This window comes from Hemiscyllium ocellatum, chromosome 2, assembly GCF_020745735.1.
Source record: "Hemiscyllium ocellatum isolate sHemOce1 chromosome 2, sHemOce1.pat.X.cur, whole genome shotgun sequence".
Classification (NCBI taxonomy): domain Eukaryota; kingdom Metazoa; phylum Chordata; class Chondrichthyes; order Orectolobiformes; family Hemiscylliidae; genus Hemiscyllium; species Hemiscyllium ocellatum.
Window position 1 is genome coordinate 8,075,048 of NC_083402.1, and position 13,632 is coordinate 8,088,679.

The 13,632-nt window shown below is 48.0% G+C and overlaps 1 protein-coding gene across 1 annotated transcript in view; it reads right to left on the minus strand.

The window, feature by feature from the left end:
* The window catches only part of LOC132829852 (uncharacterized), a 105,121-nt gene that overhangs the window by 59,922 nt on the left and 31,567 nt on the right, over window positions 1-13,632 (minus strand). The window contains exons 4-5 of the mRNA XM_060847237.1: window positions 10,814-11,200; window positions 1,025-1,372 (exon numbers count right to left, since the gene is read on the minus strand). Coding sequence (XP_060703220.1) covers window positions 1,025-1,372; window positions 10,814-11,200 — 735 coding nt within the window. The remainder of the gene's footprint in view (window positions 1-1,024; window positions 1,373-10,813; window positions 11,201-13,632) is intronic.

Here is a 13,632-nt window from a genome sequence, read left to right on the forward strand (position 1 = left end):
TATGCACACTGAGTGTGAATGTAGTTTTCATTCTCTAAATCAAGTCACCATATTCCTATCAGACCATGCACTGCTTTTCTTGAGAGATAGAGAGAGAGAGAGAGAGAGAACGAGAGAGAGAGAGAGAGAACTGGTGGTGGTTGAACCTGAGGGCCACCACACCTCAGTGAGGGGAGAGTTGAGAAGGAGGGTCCTTCATGGTCACCTGAGCCAATGTGGGGATTGAACCCACACTGTTGGCATCACACTGCTTTGCAAGCCAACCGTCCAGCTAACTAAACAGAACCCCAGATTCCCTGAAGTGTACAACTGAATCAGATCAGAATTTCCAAATCTCAGCCCTGAGGTTAGCTTTTCATTCAAATTCCAGATTTTTAAAAAATTTAATCACATTTCACTTTCAGCTGTGATGGGATTTGAACCCATAGCCACAGACTTGCGTGTCTGGTTTGGTCGCCCAGTGACAGTAGCAGTTTACCACCATCTTCCTTTACCCATGGGTGAATACAGGGCGAGCATAAGTCCCACATGGCTGTGATGCCTCACACAGTCAGCTGGACACTGTGGGAATGTAGTTGCACTGATGGAACTATTCCTGTTGAAGGTTGTAACCTAGAGGGACACATCAGACTGTTGCACCTTCCTGTTTGAGGAGATGATCTCAGTGTCAGTATAACTTTGGGGCATTTGGAGATATAACGGAATGTTCTGAGTCTGTCAATGTCTTTCAACACTGACATCAGAATGCACCTAAAAATATCAGCACAGCATAGTACATTAAATATGGACTAAAATTAAATTTGAAACTCAAAGCTAATCCTCTCCAGAAGTTGGAAATTTTAAATAAACATCAAAATGCTGCAAATACTCAGCAGGGCAGAGTGTACCTGTGGAAAGAAACAGGGTTAATGTTTTAGTTCCATGTCCTTTCACCAGAAAATCAAATCACAAAACATTCACAGAATCTGTTCCACTCTCACTGTGCACCTTCTACAGGCTGAAGAATGTGGGAACGGTCTCTTACCATGTACCTGCAACCGAGTCTCTTTCTGGATCAGATACTGATAATCCGGTTCTGATCTGTATTCCACCAGACACAGGTAAGTGTGATTGTCCCTCACACTCAGCTGGTTTATCCTGGTCGAGGCGTTTCCCTCCTCTGGGTTCCCGATGAGCTCGTATCGATTTCCACCGTGTCCAGTTCTCCAAGTTCCCTGTGATTGGGCTGTAAATGTAACGATGTGTTGGTAGGGCTCCTTCCTCATCCAGGTAACAGTGGTCAGGGTAGGGTAGTACCAGCGACTGAAGATACAGGGTAAAGTAACTGAATCTCCCTCTGTCCCACTCACCACTGGGACATTTCCCTGAGCAGCTGAGGAAAGGACAAACATCAGAATGGATGAGGTCAGTGTGCAGAAGTTTTAATTTCAATATGTTCTATTCCTTTCAACTTCACAATAAAATGAACAATTAAAGACCCCACTCACATCTCTAACAGGTCTGTCCTAGACATTCCCCAACAAGAGTCACCCTGATCAAAATATCTCCTCGCCACTCACTTTGAAAACCTTGATTACAAGATACTTCCATGATGTGGGGGTGCCAGTGTTGCACTGAGGTGGACAAAGTCAGAAGTCACACTGCACCAGGACTTCACCTGATTCAGGAGCAGTGCTCTGAACCTTGTTATTTCAAATAAACCTGTTGGACTATAACCTGGTGCCGTGTGACCGCTGAAGGTACTTCCAGATCGGATCCATTGAACTCTCCTGAATTCATTCATGCAGAACCCTCCGCCCGATGCTCAATATTAATATTCTTTAAACAAGGTCAAGGATTTTACAGCCTTCCCCCTCACTCTGTTGCTCAACCACCTTCAAAGTATTGATCACACACTGTGTGAAGGAGAACCCCCTGTTGTAACCATTCACCAGCTCCAATCTGTGACCTTTGAAATGAGCACAGGTTAATTTAAACTCAGAGTCCAGATTACATTTTCCTACACTGAGTAAAATATTTGGGTGCAGGAGGAGGGGGATAACCAGCCATGTGGCTCTTTGCTGCATGAACTTAAAAGAGGAGCTATGGGATGAAATGTTTCCCCATTCTTATTTAAATTGGTAATCTGTTATTTTGTAATTGTTCCCCTGTTTGACTTCTGTTCACAAGAGCAAATATCCTCTCAGAATCTGCATTGTCAAGCTCCTCAGGATCTTGAGGAAGGGTCACTCTGCCTGAAACATTAACTCTGATTTCTCTCCACAGGTGCTGCCAGACCTGCTGAGCTTTTCCAACAGTTTCCATTTTTAAGACCATAAGACCATAAGACATAGGAGTGGACGTAAGGCCATTCGGCCCATCGAGTCCACTCCGCCATTCAATCATGGCTGATTGGCATTTCAACTCCACTTACCAGCGTTCTCCCCGTAGCCCTTAATTCTTCAAGACAACAAGAATCTATCAATCTCGGCCTTGAAGACATTTAGCGTCCCGGCCTCCACTGCACTCCGTGGCAATGAATTCCACAGGCCCACCACCCTCTGGCTGAAGAAATGTCTCCGCATTTCTGTTCTGAATTGACCCCCTCTAATTCTAAGGCTGTGTCCACGTGTCCTAGTCTCCTCACCTAACGGAAACAATTTCCTAGCGTCCACATTTTCCAAGCCATGTATTATCTTGTACGTCTCTATTAAGTCTCCCCTCAATCTTCTAAACTCCAACGAATACAATCCCAGTATCCTCAGCCGTTCCTCATATGTTAGACCTGCCATTCCAGGGATCATCCGTGTGAATCTCCGCTGGACACGTTCCAGTGCCAGTATGTCCTTCCTGAGGTGTGGGGACCAAAACTGGACACAGTACTCCAAATGGGTCCTAACCAGTGCTTTATAGAGTCTCAGTAGCACATCTCTGCTTTTATATTCCAACCCTCTTGAGGTAAGAGACAACATTGCATTTGCTTTCTTAATCACGGACTCAACTTGCATGTTTACCTTTAGAGAATCCTCGACTAGCACTCCCAGATCCCTTTGTGCTTTGGCTTTACTAATTTTCTCACCATTTAGAAAGTAGTCGATGCTTTTATTCTTTTTGCCAAAGTGCAAGACCTTGCACTTGCTCACGTTAAATTCCATCAGCCATTTCCTGGACCACTCTCCCAACCTGTCTAGATCCTTCTGTAGCCTCCCCACTTCCTCAGTATTACCTGCCTGTCCACCTAACTTCGTATCATCGGCAAACTTCGCTAGAATGCCCCCAGTCCCCTCATCCAAATCATTAATATATAATGCGAATAGCTGTGGCCCCAACACCGAACCCTGCAGGACACCACTCGTCACCGGCTGCCATTCTGAAAAAGAACCTTTTATTCCAACTCTCTGCCTTCTGTTAGACAGCCAATCCTCAATCCATCCCAGCAGCTCACCTCGAACACCATGGGCCCTCACCTTGCTCAGCAGCCTTCCGTGTGGCACCTTATCAAAGGCCTTTTGAAAGTCTAGATAGACCACATCCACTGGGTTTCCCTGGTCTAACCTACTTGTTACCTCTTCAAAAAATTCCAACAGGTTTGTCAGGCATGACCTCCCCTTACTAAATCCATGTTGACTTGTTCTAATCAGACTCTGCTCTTCCAAGAATTTAGAAACCTCATCCTTAATGATGGATTCTAGAATTTTACCAACAACCGAGGTTAAACTGATTGGCCTATAATTTTCCATCTTTTGCCTTGATCCTTTCTTGAACAAGGGTGTTACAACAGCCATCTTCCAATCATCCGGGACCTTTCCTGACTCCAGTGACTCTTGAAAGATCTCAACCAATGCCTCTGTTATTTCCTCAGCCACCTCTCTCAGAACTCTAGGGTGTATCCCATCGGGGCCAGGAGATTTATCAATTTTAAGACTTTTTAACTTTTCTAGCACTATCTCTTTCGTAATGGCAACCATACTCAACTCAGCCCTGTGACTCCCTTTAATTTTTGGGATATGACTCATGTCTTCCACTGTAAAAACTAACGCAAAGTACTTGTTAAGTTCTCCTGCTATTTCCTTATCTCCCATCACTAGGCTTCCTGCATCAGTTTGAAGTGGCCCAATGTCTACTTTTGCCTGTCGTTTGTTTCTTATGTACTGAAAGAAACTTTTACTATCATTTCTAATATTACTGGCTAGCCTACCTTCATATTTGATCCTCTCATTTCTTATAACACTCTTTGTTATCCTCTGTTTGCTTTTGTATCCTTCCCAATCTTCCGATTTCCCACTGTTCTTAGCCACTTTATAGGATCTCCCTTTTTCTTTAATACATTTCCTGACTTCCTTTGTCAGCCATGGTTGTCTAATCCTTCCCCGGATAATCTTTCTTTTCTTGGGGATGAACCTCTGTATAGTGTCCTCAATTATACCTACAACTCCTGCCATTTTTGCTCTACTGTCTTCCCGGTTAGCCTCTGCTTCCAGTCTATTTTTGTCAGTTCCTCTCTCATGCCCTCATAATTACCTTTATTTAACTGTAACACTATTACATCCGATTTTGCCTTCTCTCTTTCAAACTCCAGACTGAACTCTTTTGTTTCTGACTTGCAGCATCTGCAGTTTTTTGTTTGCATTTTCCTCAGGATGTTCGCTGTTTCATTAATTTCTACTTTTGTTTTATTTGGTCATGGGTGTCACTGGCCCAGATGATGTGCATTTATTGTCCATCCTGATTGCCCAGGAGAAGCTGCCTTCTTCAACTGCTGCAGCCCTGAGGTGTCGGGGTTATCCAGAGTAATTTAAGGGATTGAGTTTCAGGACTTTGACCCAGCAACAGTGAAGGAATGCCAGTAGAGTACAAATAGACTCAGACTACTCTGCATTGACCAAGGCCCCAATAACAGTGAGAACAGTCCCAGCCCTGTCAACCCTGCAAAGGCCTCCTCAGTGACATCTAGGAGCTAGTGCACAGATGGGTCGACTAACAGCCTCACATGGTCAAACTCACAGAACCATAACTTACAATATCACAGACACCACGATCACTGTCCCTGGACACTGCCTGACCCAGCATCAGGACAGACGCAGCAGAGGTGGAGGCATAGTGGTATACCGTCAGGAGGGAGTTGCCCAGGGACTCCCCAATATGAAGTTCCCAAGTTAAAGACTACATTGTAAGCCCATTGAAGTTCAATCTGTCACCTCACAATCCACATTAACACCCCCCCACACCAACATTCCCGTCAGGGTGGGAGATCAATAAAGAGACATGTGATTTTGCTGCATGCAATACCAGGCGAAAGTGAGGGCTGCAGATGCTGGAGATCAGAGTCAAGATTAGAGTGGTTCTGGAAAAGCACAGTAGGTCAGGCAGTATCCAAGAGCAGGAAAATCACCTTTTCGGGCAGGAGCCCTTCATCAGCCACATTCCTGATTAAGGGCTCCTGCCCGAAACGTTGATTTTCCTGCTCCTCAGATGCTGCCTGACCTGCTGTGCTTTTCCAGCACCACTCTAAACTTGACTGTATACAACACTACGCAAACTGAAATGTGTGAGGCCAACACCCAGATCCCCAGGATTACTTGCTCATCAAACAACAGAAACAGCACACAACAGAGCCAGCCCATAACCAATGGATCGGATGGCTCTGCAGTCCTGCTATAGACAGTCCTGAATGGTGGGGGACAATTGCTGCACCAGTTGTTCCAGTACAGAAAGCGCTTGATGTTGTCTACATGGACTTCAGTCAAGCCTTTGACAAGTTCCCTCACTGCAGACTGGTAAAAATGTGAAGTCACATGGTATCGGGGTGAGCTGGAAAGGTGGACACCGAACTGACTTAGTCATAGGAGACAAAGGGTAACAATGGAATGGAGGGTTGTTCCATAGGGATCAGTGCTGGGACATCTGCTGTTCATGGCCTATCCAATGATTTGGAGGAAAACATGTCTGGTCGAATTTGAAATTTTGCAGGCGATGCAAAGATTGGTGGAGTTAAGCATAGTGAGAAGGATTGTCAGAAGATTCAGCAGGATACAGATCAGTTCGATAGCAGATGGAGTTTAATCCAGACAAATGTGACTGATGTATTTTGGAATGTCAAGTGCAGGTGGAAATTAAACACTGAATAGCAGAACCCTGAGGAGGATTAATATGCAGAGGGATCTGGGTGTGCAGGTCTCCAGCTCACTGGAGGTGACAACGCAGACAGATAAGGGAGTGAAAAAGGCCCACAGCATCATTGCCTTCATTGGGAGGAGCATTGAGTATAACGACAGACAAAGTTATGCTGCAGCTTTAAAGAGCTTTAGTTCGGCCACACTTGGAATATTAGGTGCAGTTTTAGTCACCACACTACCAGAAGGATATGGATGCTTTGGAGAGAGTACAGAAATGGTTTACCAGGATATTGTCATGAATGGGGGATTTTAGCTGTGAAGAACGGGTGGATAGACTGGGTTTGTTTTCACTGGAACACAGGAGGTTGAGGGGCGACCTAATAGAAGTTTATAAGATTGTGAATGGCAGAGATAAAGTAGAATATATGAGGCTTTTCCTCAGAGTAAAGGGGTCAATTACTAGAGGACATGGGTTGAAGATATGGGGCTGGGGTTTGGGAGTGTGGTGCTGGTGCTATTAAGAGATGTACAAGGCAGGTTTCTCACACAAAGGGTGGGTGAGTGGCTGGAACGCACTGCCAGTGGAGGTGGTGGAAGCAGACACTATAGCAGCATTCCAGAAGCACCTGGATGAATACATGAATAGGAAAGGATGCTGATCCTGTAAGTGAAGACAGTTTTAGTATGGAAAGGCAAAATGTGTCAGCCCTGGTTTGGGGGATGGAAGGGCATGTTCCTGTGCTGTGTTGTTATTTGTTCTTGATCTAATTACAACACTGACATCTACCCAACAATGCCCAGGTATACCCTATCCACAAAAAGCAATGTGGGTCTGACCAGGCCAATTAAACTGATGGAAGGTGTCAGTGACTGCCATTAACATCAAGGCTGTATTTGAGCGAGTGTAGCAAGAAGGAACCTGAGCCAGTGGGAAGCCGAGGGGAGAAACCTCCATGGGTTTCAGTCAGACCTGGCACAGAGGAAGATGGTTCATACAATCCTTTCATTGTGGAAGCAGGCCATTTGGCCCTACAAGTCCATACCAACCCTCTGAAGAGTGACCCACCCAGGCCCATTCCCCAACCCGAATCTCTTACTCGACATTTACCCTGAACTGATACACCTAACCTGTATATCCATGAACACTATGAGCAATTTAGCATGACTAATTCACCTGACCTTTACATCTTTGGATTGTGAGAGAACTCCAGAGTACCCATAGGAAACCCACACAGACACAGGGAGAATGTGTAAACTCCACACAGACTGTTACCTCAGACTGGAATCAAACCCAGATTGTTGTGGTTGTTGGAGGAGAAAGTGAGGACTGCAGATGCTGGAGATCAGAGCTGAAAATGTGTTGCTGGAAAAGCGCAGCAGGTCAGGCAGCATCCAAGGAGCAGGAGAATCGATGTTTCGGGCATGAGCCCTTCTTCAGGAATGAGGAAAGTGTGTCCAGCAGGCTAAGATAAAAGGTAGGGAGGAGGGACTTGGGGGAGGGGCGTTTGAAGTGCGATAGGTGGAAGGAAGTCAAGGTGAGGGTGATAGGCCGGAGTTGGGGTGAGGGCCGAGAGGTCAGGAAGAAGTTTGCAGGTTAGGTAGGTGGTGCTGAGTTCGAGGGATTTGACTGAGACAAGGTGGAGGGAGGGGAAATTAGGAAACTGGAGAAATCTGCGTTCATCCCTTGTGGTTGGAGGGTTCCTAGGCGGAAGATGAGGCGCTCTTCCTCCAGCTGTCGTGTTGCTATGGTCTGGCGATGGAGGAGTCCTAGGACCTGCATGTCCTTGGTGGAGTGGGAGGGAGAGTTGAAGTGTTGAGCCACGGGGTGGTTGGTTTGGTTGGTCCGGGTGCCCCAGAGGTGTTCTCTGAAACGTTCTGCAAGTAGGCGGCCTGTCTCCCCAATATAGAGGAGGCCACATCGGGTGCAGCGGATGCAGTAAATAATGTGTGTGGAGGTGCAGGTGAATTTGAGGCAGATATGGAAGGATCCCTTGGGGTCTTGGAGAGAAGTAAGGGGGGAGGTGTGGGCGCAAATTTTGCATTTCTTGCAGTTGCAGGAGAAGGTGCCGGGAGTGGAGGTTGGGTTGATGGGGGGTGTGGACCTGATGAGGGAGTGGTCTTTTTGGAATGCTGATAGGGGAGGAGAGGGAAATATATCCCTGGTGGTGGGGTAAGTTTGGAAGTGGCGGAAATGACGACGGATGATACGATGTATATGGAGGTTGGTGGGGTGGAAGGTGAGGACCAGTGGGGTTCTGTCCTGTCACGATTGGAGGGACGGGGCTCAAGGGCGGAGGAGCAGGAAGTGGAGGAGATGCAGAGGAGGGCATCGTCGATTATGTCTGGGGGTAAATTACGGACTTTGAAGAAGGAGACCATCTAGGTTGTACGGTATTGGAACTGGTCCTCCTGGGAGCAGATGCGGCGGAGACAAAGAAATTGGGAGTATGGGATGGCGTTTTTACAGGGGGCAGAGTGGGAGGAGGTGTAGGCAAGGTAGCTGTGGAAATCGGTGGGTTTATAGTAAATGTCCGTGTTCATTCGGTTGCCCGAGATAGAAATGGAAAGGTCTAGGAAGGGGAGGGAGGAGTCTGAGATGGTCAAGATAAAATTGAGGTCGGGCTGGAAGGTGTTAGTAAAGCCCATGAACTGTTCAACCTCCTCGTGGGAGCACGAGTCAGCACCGATACAGTCATCGACGTAGTGGAGGAAAAGGTGGGGTGTGGTGACAGTGTAGCTGCAGAAGATGGACTGTTCCACATATCCTAAGAAGAGGCAGGCATAGCTGGGGCCCATGCGGGTGCCCATGGCTACTCCTTTGGTTTGGAGGAAGTGGGAGGATTGGAAAGAGACGTTGTTCAGGGTGAGGACCAGTTCAGTCAGTCAAAGGAGGGTGTCAGTGGAAGGGTACTGGTTGGTATGGAGGGAAATGAAGAAGCAGAGGGCTTTGAGTCCTTCGTGATGGGGGATGGAGGAGTGCAGGGACTGGATGTCCATAGTGAAGATAAGGAATTGGGGACCGGGGAAGTAAAAATCTTGGAGGAGGTGGAGGGCGTCGGTGGTGTCCCAAACATAGGTCGGGAGTTCTTGGACTAAGGGGGACAGGACCATGGCGAGGTAAGGAGAGATGAGTTCTGTGGAAGCAGGAGCAGGCTGAGACAATGGATCGGCCGGGGCAGTCAGGTTTGTGGATTTTGGGCAGGAGGTAGAAACGGGCGGTGTGGGGTTGTGGGACTATGATTGTGGTGGTTGGTCAGTCATCTCAGTTCCAGAACATCCCTGCAGGAGTTCCTCAGGATAGAGTCCTTGGCCTAACCATCTCCTGCTGTATCATCAATGACTTTCCCTCCACTATATACATGAGAACATCACCACCTACAAGCTTCCCTCCAATACACTCACCATCTTGATTTGGGAATATTTCATCATTACTTCAGTCTGACTGGGACAAACCCCTTGGAATCCTTAAACAACCTTATCGGGAATGTCCCTGCAGCTGAGGGAATGCAGCAGATCAAGAAGGCAGCTCACCATTCCCTTCTCCAGGTCAATTAGGGATGGCCAATATAGGCTGACCGAGCATGTGACACCCACGTCCCCTTGAACAATGAAAAGATAACTATACTTCCCAGTCAGGATGGTCTGTATCTGATGCCATTTTTTACACTGAGGTTATAGAGGTCACTACTTTGGAAGGTGCTGGTGGAGGAAGTGTTGCTGCCTTGCTGCAGTGTATTTTCTTGTTATTTTTATTGTTACAATACTGTTGGGGTGGGGGAGTTCCAGGATTTTGACCCAGTGACAGTGACAGGGCAGCAATATATTTTCCTGCACTCTTCCAGACAAGTGGGGAGTATTCCATCACACTTCGAACTGCTCAATATGCTTTGGAGTCAGGTGTGTTAATTTACAGGATCTCCAGCCTGTGGCCTACTCTTGAAGTCACAATTCCATTTACACTCCTGGGCTCACTCCTTGTCCACAACAGAGTGAGTCATTCAGGGGGCAGTTAAGAGTCAACCTCATTACAGTGGGGTCGCATGTAGGTCAGACCATCAAGGATACAGATTTCCCTCCCTAAAGAACATGAGTGAACCAGGTATTATTTTTGTCCGAGGTGTCTACATGGTCTTTATTAAACTGGCTTTTCAGTCTAGATTCCTTTCAAATTCTAATTTCACAATCTGCCATGGATTGGAAAGTATTCGCCAGGACATTAGCCTCTGCAGATTCCTTCTCCCCCCCCCCCCAATCCATCTAATTTCTGCTCAGCCAATAGAAAGTGAAGATAGAAACAGTGAGATTTTCAGCCAATGCGAACTGAGGGTTCCCTCACTCTGAGACGTGCTCATCCAATGAGGGCTCAGAATTTATGGATCTCTTTTTCTCACCCAATGCCGATAGAGCAGGACTCTCATTGGGAAGGGGGTCTTGGAGCTTGAATCCTTGATGATGTTGTGTCTGTTCCCTGTCCCAAACAACTGAAGCCGGTCTGACCACAGCAAATGAGTGACTGTGGGAGGTTTCAGATTCGGAAATGGATTGGTCTGTAAATCCCAGCCAGGTCTCTCCCTCTCTCTCTCCTTCTCACTGCCTCCTGCCTGAGACCAACTGGAAGAGCCCAGGAGAAGAACCCAACCCGAGAGCTCCCGGACCTGGTGGAGCCTGTCCCCATTGAGCTGTCAGGGCAGTGACACCATCCGAACATTGTTCCTCACCTTCCACTTCCAGGCGTGTTCCATACCATGATTGAAACTTGCCGATATTGAGCTCCACACGACACCGATAGGAACCAACATCCTCCCGGCTCAGTCCCTCCATCATAACTGAGACATCTTTGTTGCTGAGGTTCCCCACGAATCTGAATCGATTCCCACCGTGCCGCTGTATCACATTCTCACACAGCTCACCCTGGGAATGATCTGGACCAGGATATGTACACTTAAAGATAAAAGCCCGTGTTTCCTTCTTGTACCATAAGATGGAGCCGGTGAGTGTGAGGTGAGTGTCAGGGTGGGTGAAGCTGCAGGGTAAGACAGCAGAGCCTCCTTCCTCAGCCCACACTCCATCCGCGATTGTCATTGACCAACCATAAGCAGACAAAGCTGTGAGGGGAGAGAGAGAGAGGATATGAACACAGCACAGACACCAAACAGTGAGGTAAAACACTGAATCTGTTGTATGATGAGAACATATATAACATTGTTCAGTCATGGTTTATAAACTAACCTGGGACAGTGTGGAATGAGCTACAGGCTGGAGCACAACAGAAGGTTTCAGGGGGTTTGTGGTTCGACTGTGGGTGTTTGTTGCTGTTGGTTGATGAGAGTTTTTGGTGCCTGAGAGTTTCCAGGAGACCCAGAGTGATCTGAAGAGCAGGACTCAGGGCCCTCCCTGCAGAACCTTTTCTATTTCCCATCACCTTCTACTCTAGTACCGAGCCAGCCTTCAGCAACCTGGCTCATTCATCAGGCGTAGCAGAGGGATGGGGTACACAGTGAAAGTATTGCAGAGGGTGAAGGTGATACACAGAGACATGAAGAAGGAGAACTAAAGTAAAAAAATAAATCAGTCATAATCCCAGAGAACTGCTGTCTCATTAGAGAGAGGTGACTGATGGTGATTTAATCTGAGGGCCACTCTGCCTCAGACAGTGACACGGTTGAGAACCTGAGGCCTTCATGGTCCCCACAGACAGTATGGGAATTAAACCCGCATTGTTGGCTTTACTCCACATCACAAACCAACTGTCCATCCAACCGAGCTAACTGACCCAAGAAGACGATCCAAGGAAATCCAGAAGGCAGTGTGAATATCATCAAGGGAGGGCATAAGGGAGTGTGGCATGGCTGGATGGCATTTACTTGTGAGTAAGGCAGATGAGCTGAGGTTGTAGATTAACACATTGGTATGTGATTTAGTTGTTATTGCAGGGATGTAGTTGAGGGTGGGTAAAAACAGGTAAAAACAAGGACTGAGGTAAAAACAGGTAAAAACAGATGCTGGAAACCAGAGTCGAGATTAGAGTGGTGCTGGAAAAGCACAGCAGGTCAGGCAGCATTCGAGGAGCATGAAAATCAATGTTTCAGGCAAAAGCCCTTAATCAGGATTACAGGCAGGGTAATCTGGGTTGTTCGGTATTGGAACTGGTCCTCCTGGGAGCAGATGTGGTGGAGATGAAGGAATTGGAAATATGGGATGGTGTTTTTACAGGAGGCAGGGTGGGAGGAGGTGTAGTCCAGGTAGCTGTGGGAATCAGTCGGTTTATAGTTAATGTCTGTGTTGATTCGGTCGTCCAAGATAGAAATGGAGAGGTCTAGGAAGGGGAGGAAGGGGTCTGAGATAGTCCAGATAAATTTGAGGTCGGGGTGGAAGGTGTTGGTAAAGTGGATGAACTGTTCAACCTTCCTCATAGGAGCACGAGGCAGCACCGATACAGTCATTGATGTGGCGGAGAGAAAGGTGGGGGGGTGGTGCCAGCGTAGCTGCGGAAGATGGACTGTTCCACATATCCTACGAAGAGACAGGCATAGCTGGGACCCATGCGGGTGCCCATGGCAACTTCTTTAGTTTGGAGGAAGTGGGAGGATTGAAAAGAGAAGTTATTCAGGGTGAGGACCAGTTCAGTCAGTCGAAGGAGGGTGTCAGTGGAAGGGTACTGGTTGTGCGGCGGGAAAGGAAGAATTGGAGGGTCTTGAGTCCTGCGTGATGGGGGATGGAGGTGTACAGGGACTGGACGTCCATCGTGAAAATAAGGCGTTGGGGACCGGGGAAGCGAAAATCCTGGAGGAGGTGGAGGGCGTGGGTGGTGTCCCGAACATAGGTGGGGAGTTCTTGGACTAAAGGGGACAGAACCGTGTCGAGGTACGCGGAGATGAGTTGGGTGGGGTAGGAGCAGGCTGAGACAATGGGTCGGCCGGGGCAGTCAGGTTTGTGGATTTTGGGCAGGAGTTAGAAACGGGTGGTGCGGGGTTGTGGGACTGAGGTTGGAGGCGGTGGATGGGAGATCCCCTGAGGTGATGAGGTTATGGATGGTCTGGGAGATGATGGTTTGGTGGTGGGAGGTGGGGTCATGGTCAAGGGGGCGATAAGAGGAGGCGTCTGCGAGCTGGAGTTTGGCCTCAGCGGTATAAAGGTCGGTGCGCCAAACTACTACCGCGCCTCCCTTGTCTGCCGGTTTGATGGTGAGGTTGGGGTTGGAGCGGAGGGAGTGGAGGGCTGCACGTCCACATATCTTACAAAGAGGCAGGCATAGCTGGGCCCATGTGGGTGCCCGTGGCTACTCCTTTGGTTTGAAGGAAGTGGGAGGATTGGAATGAGAAGTTGTTCAGGGTGAGGACCAGTTCAGTCAGTTGAAGGAGGATGCCAGTGGAAGGGTACTGGTTGGTACGGCGGGAAAGGAAGAAGAAGAGGGCTTTGAGGCCTTCGTGATGGGGGATGGAGGTGTACAGGGACTGGATGTCCATAGTGAAGATAAGGCGTCGGGGACCGGGGAAGCAAAAATCATGGAGGAGGTGGAGGGCGTGGGTGGTGTCCC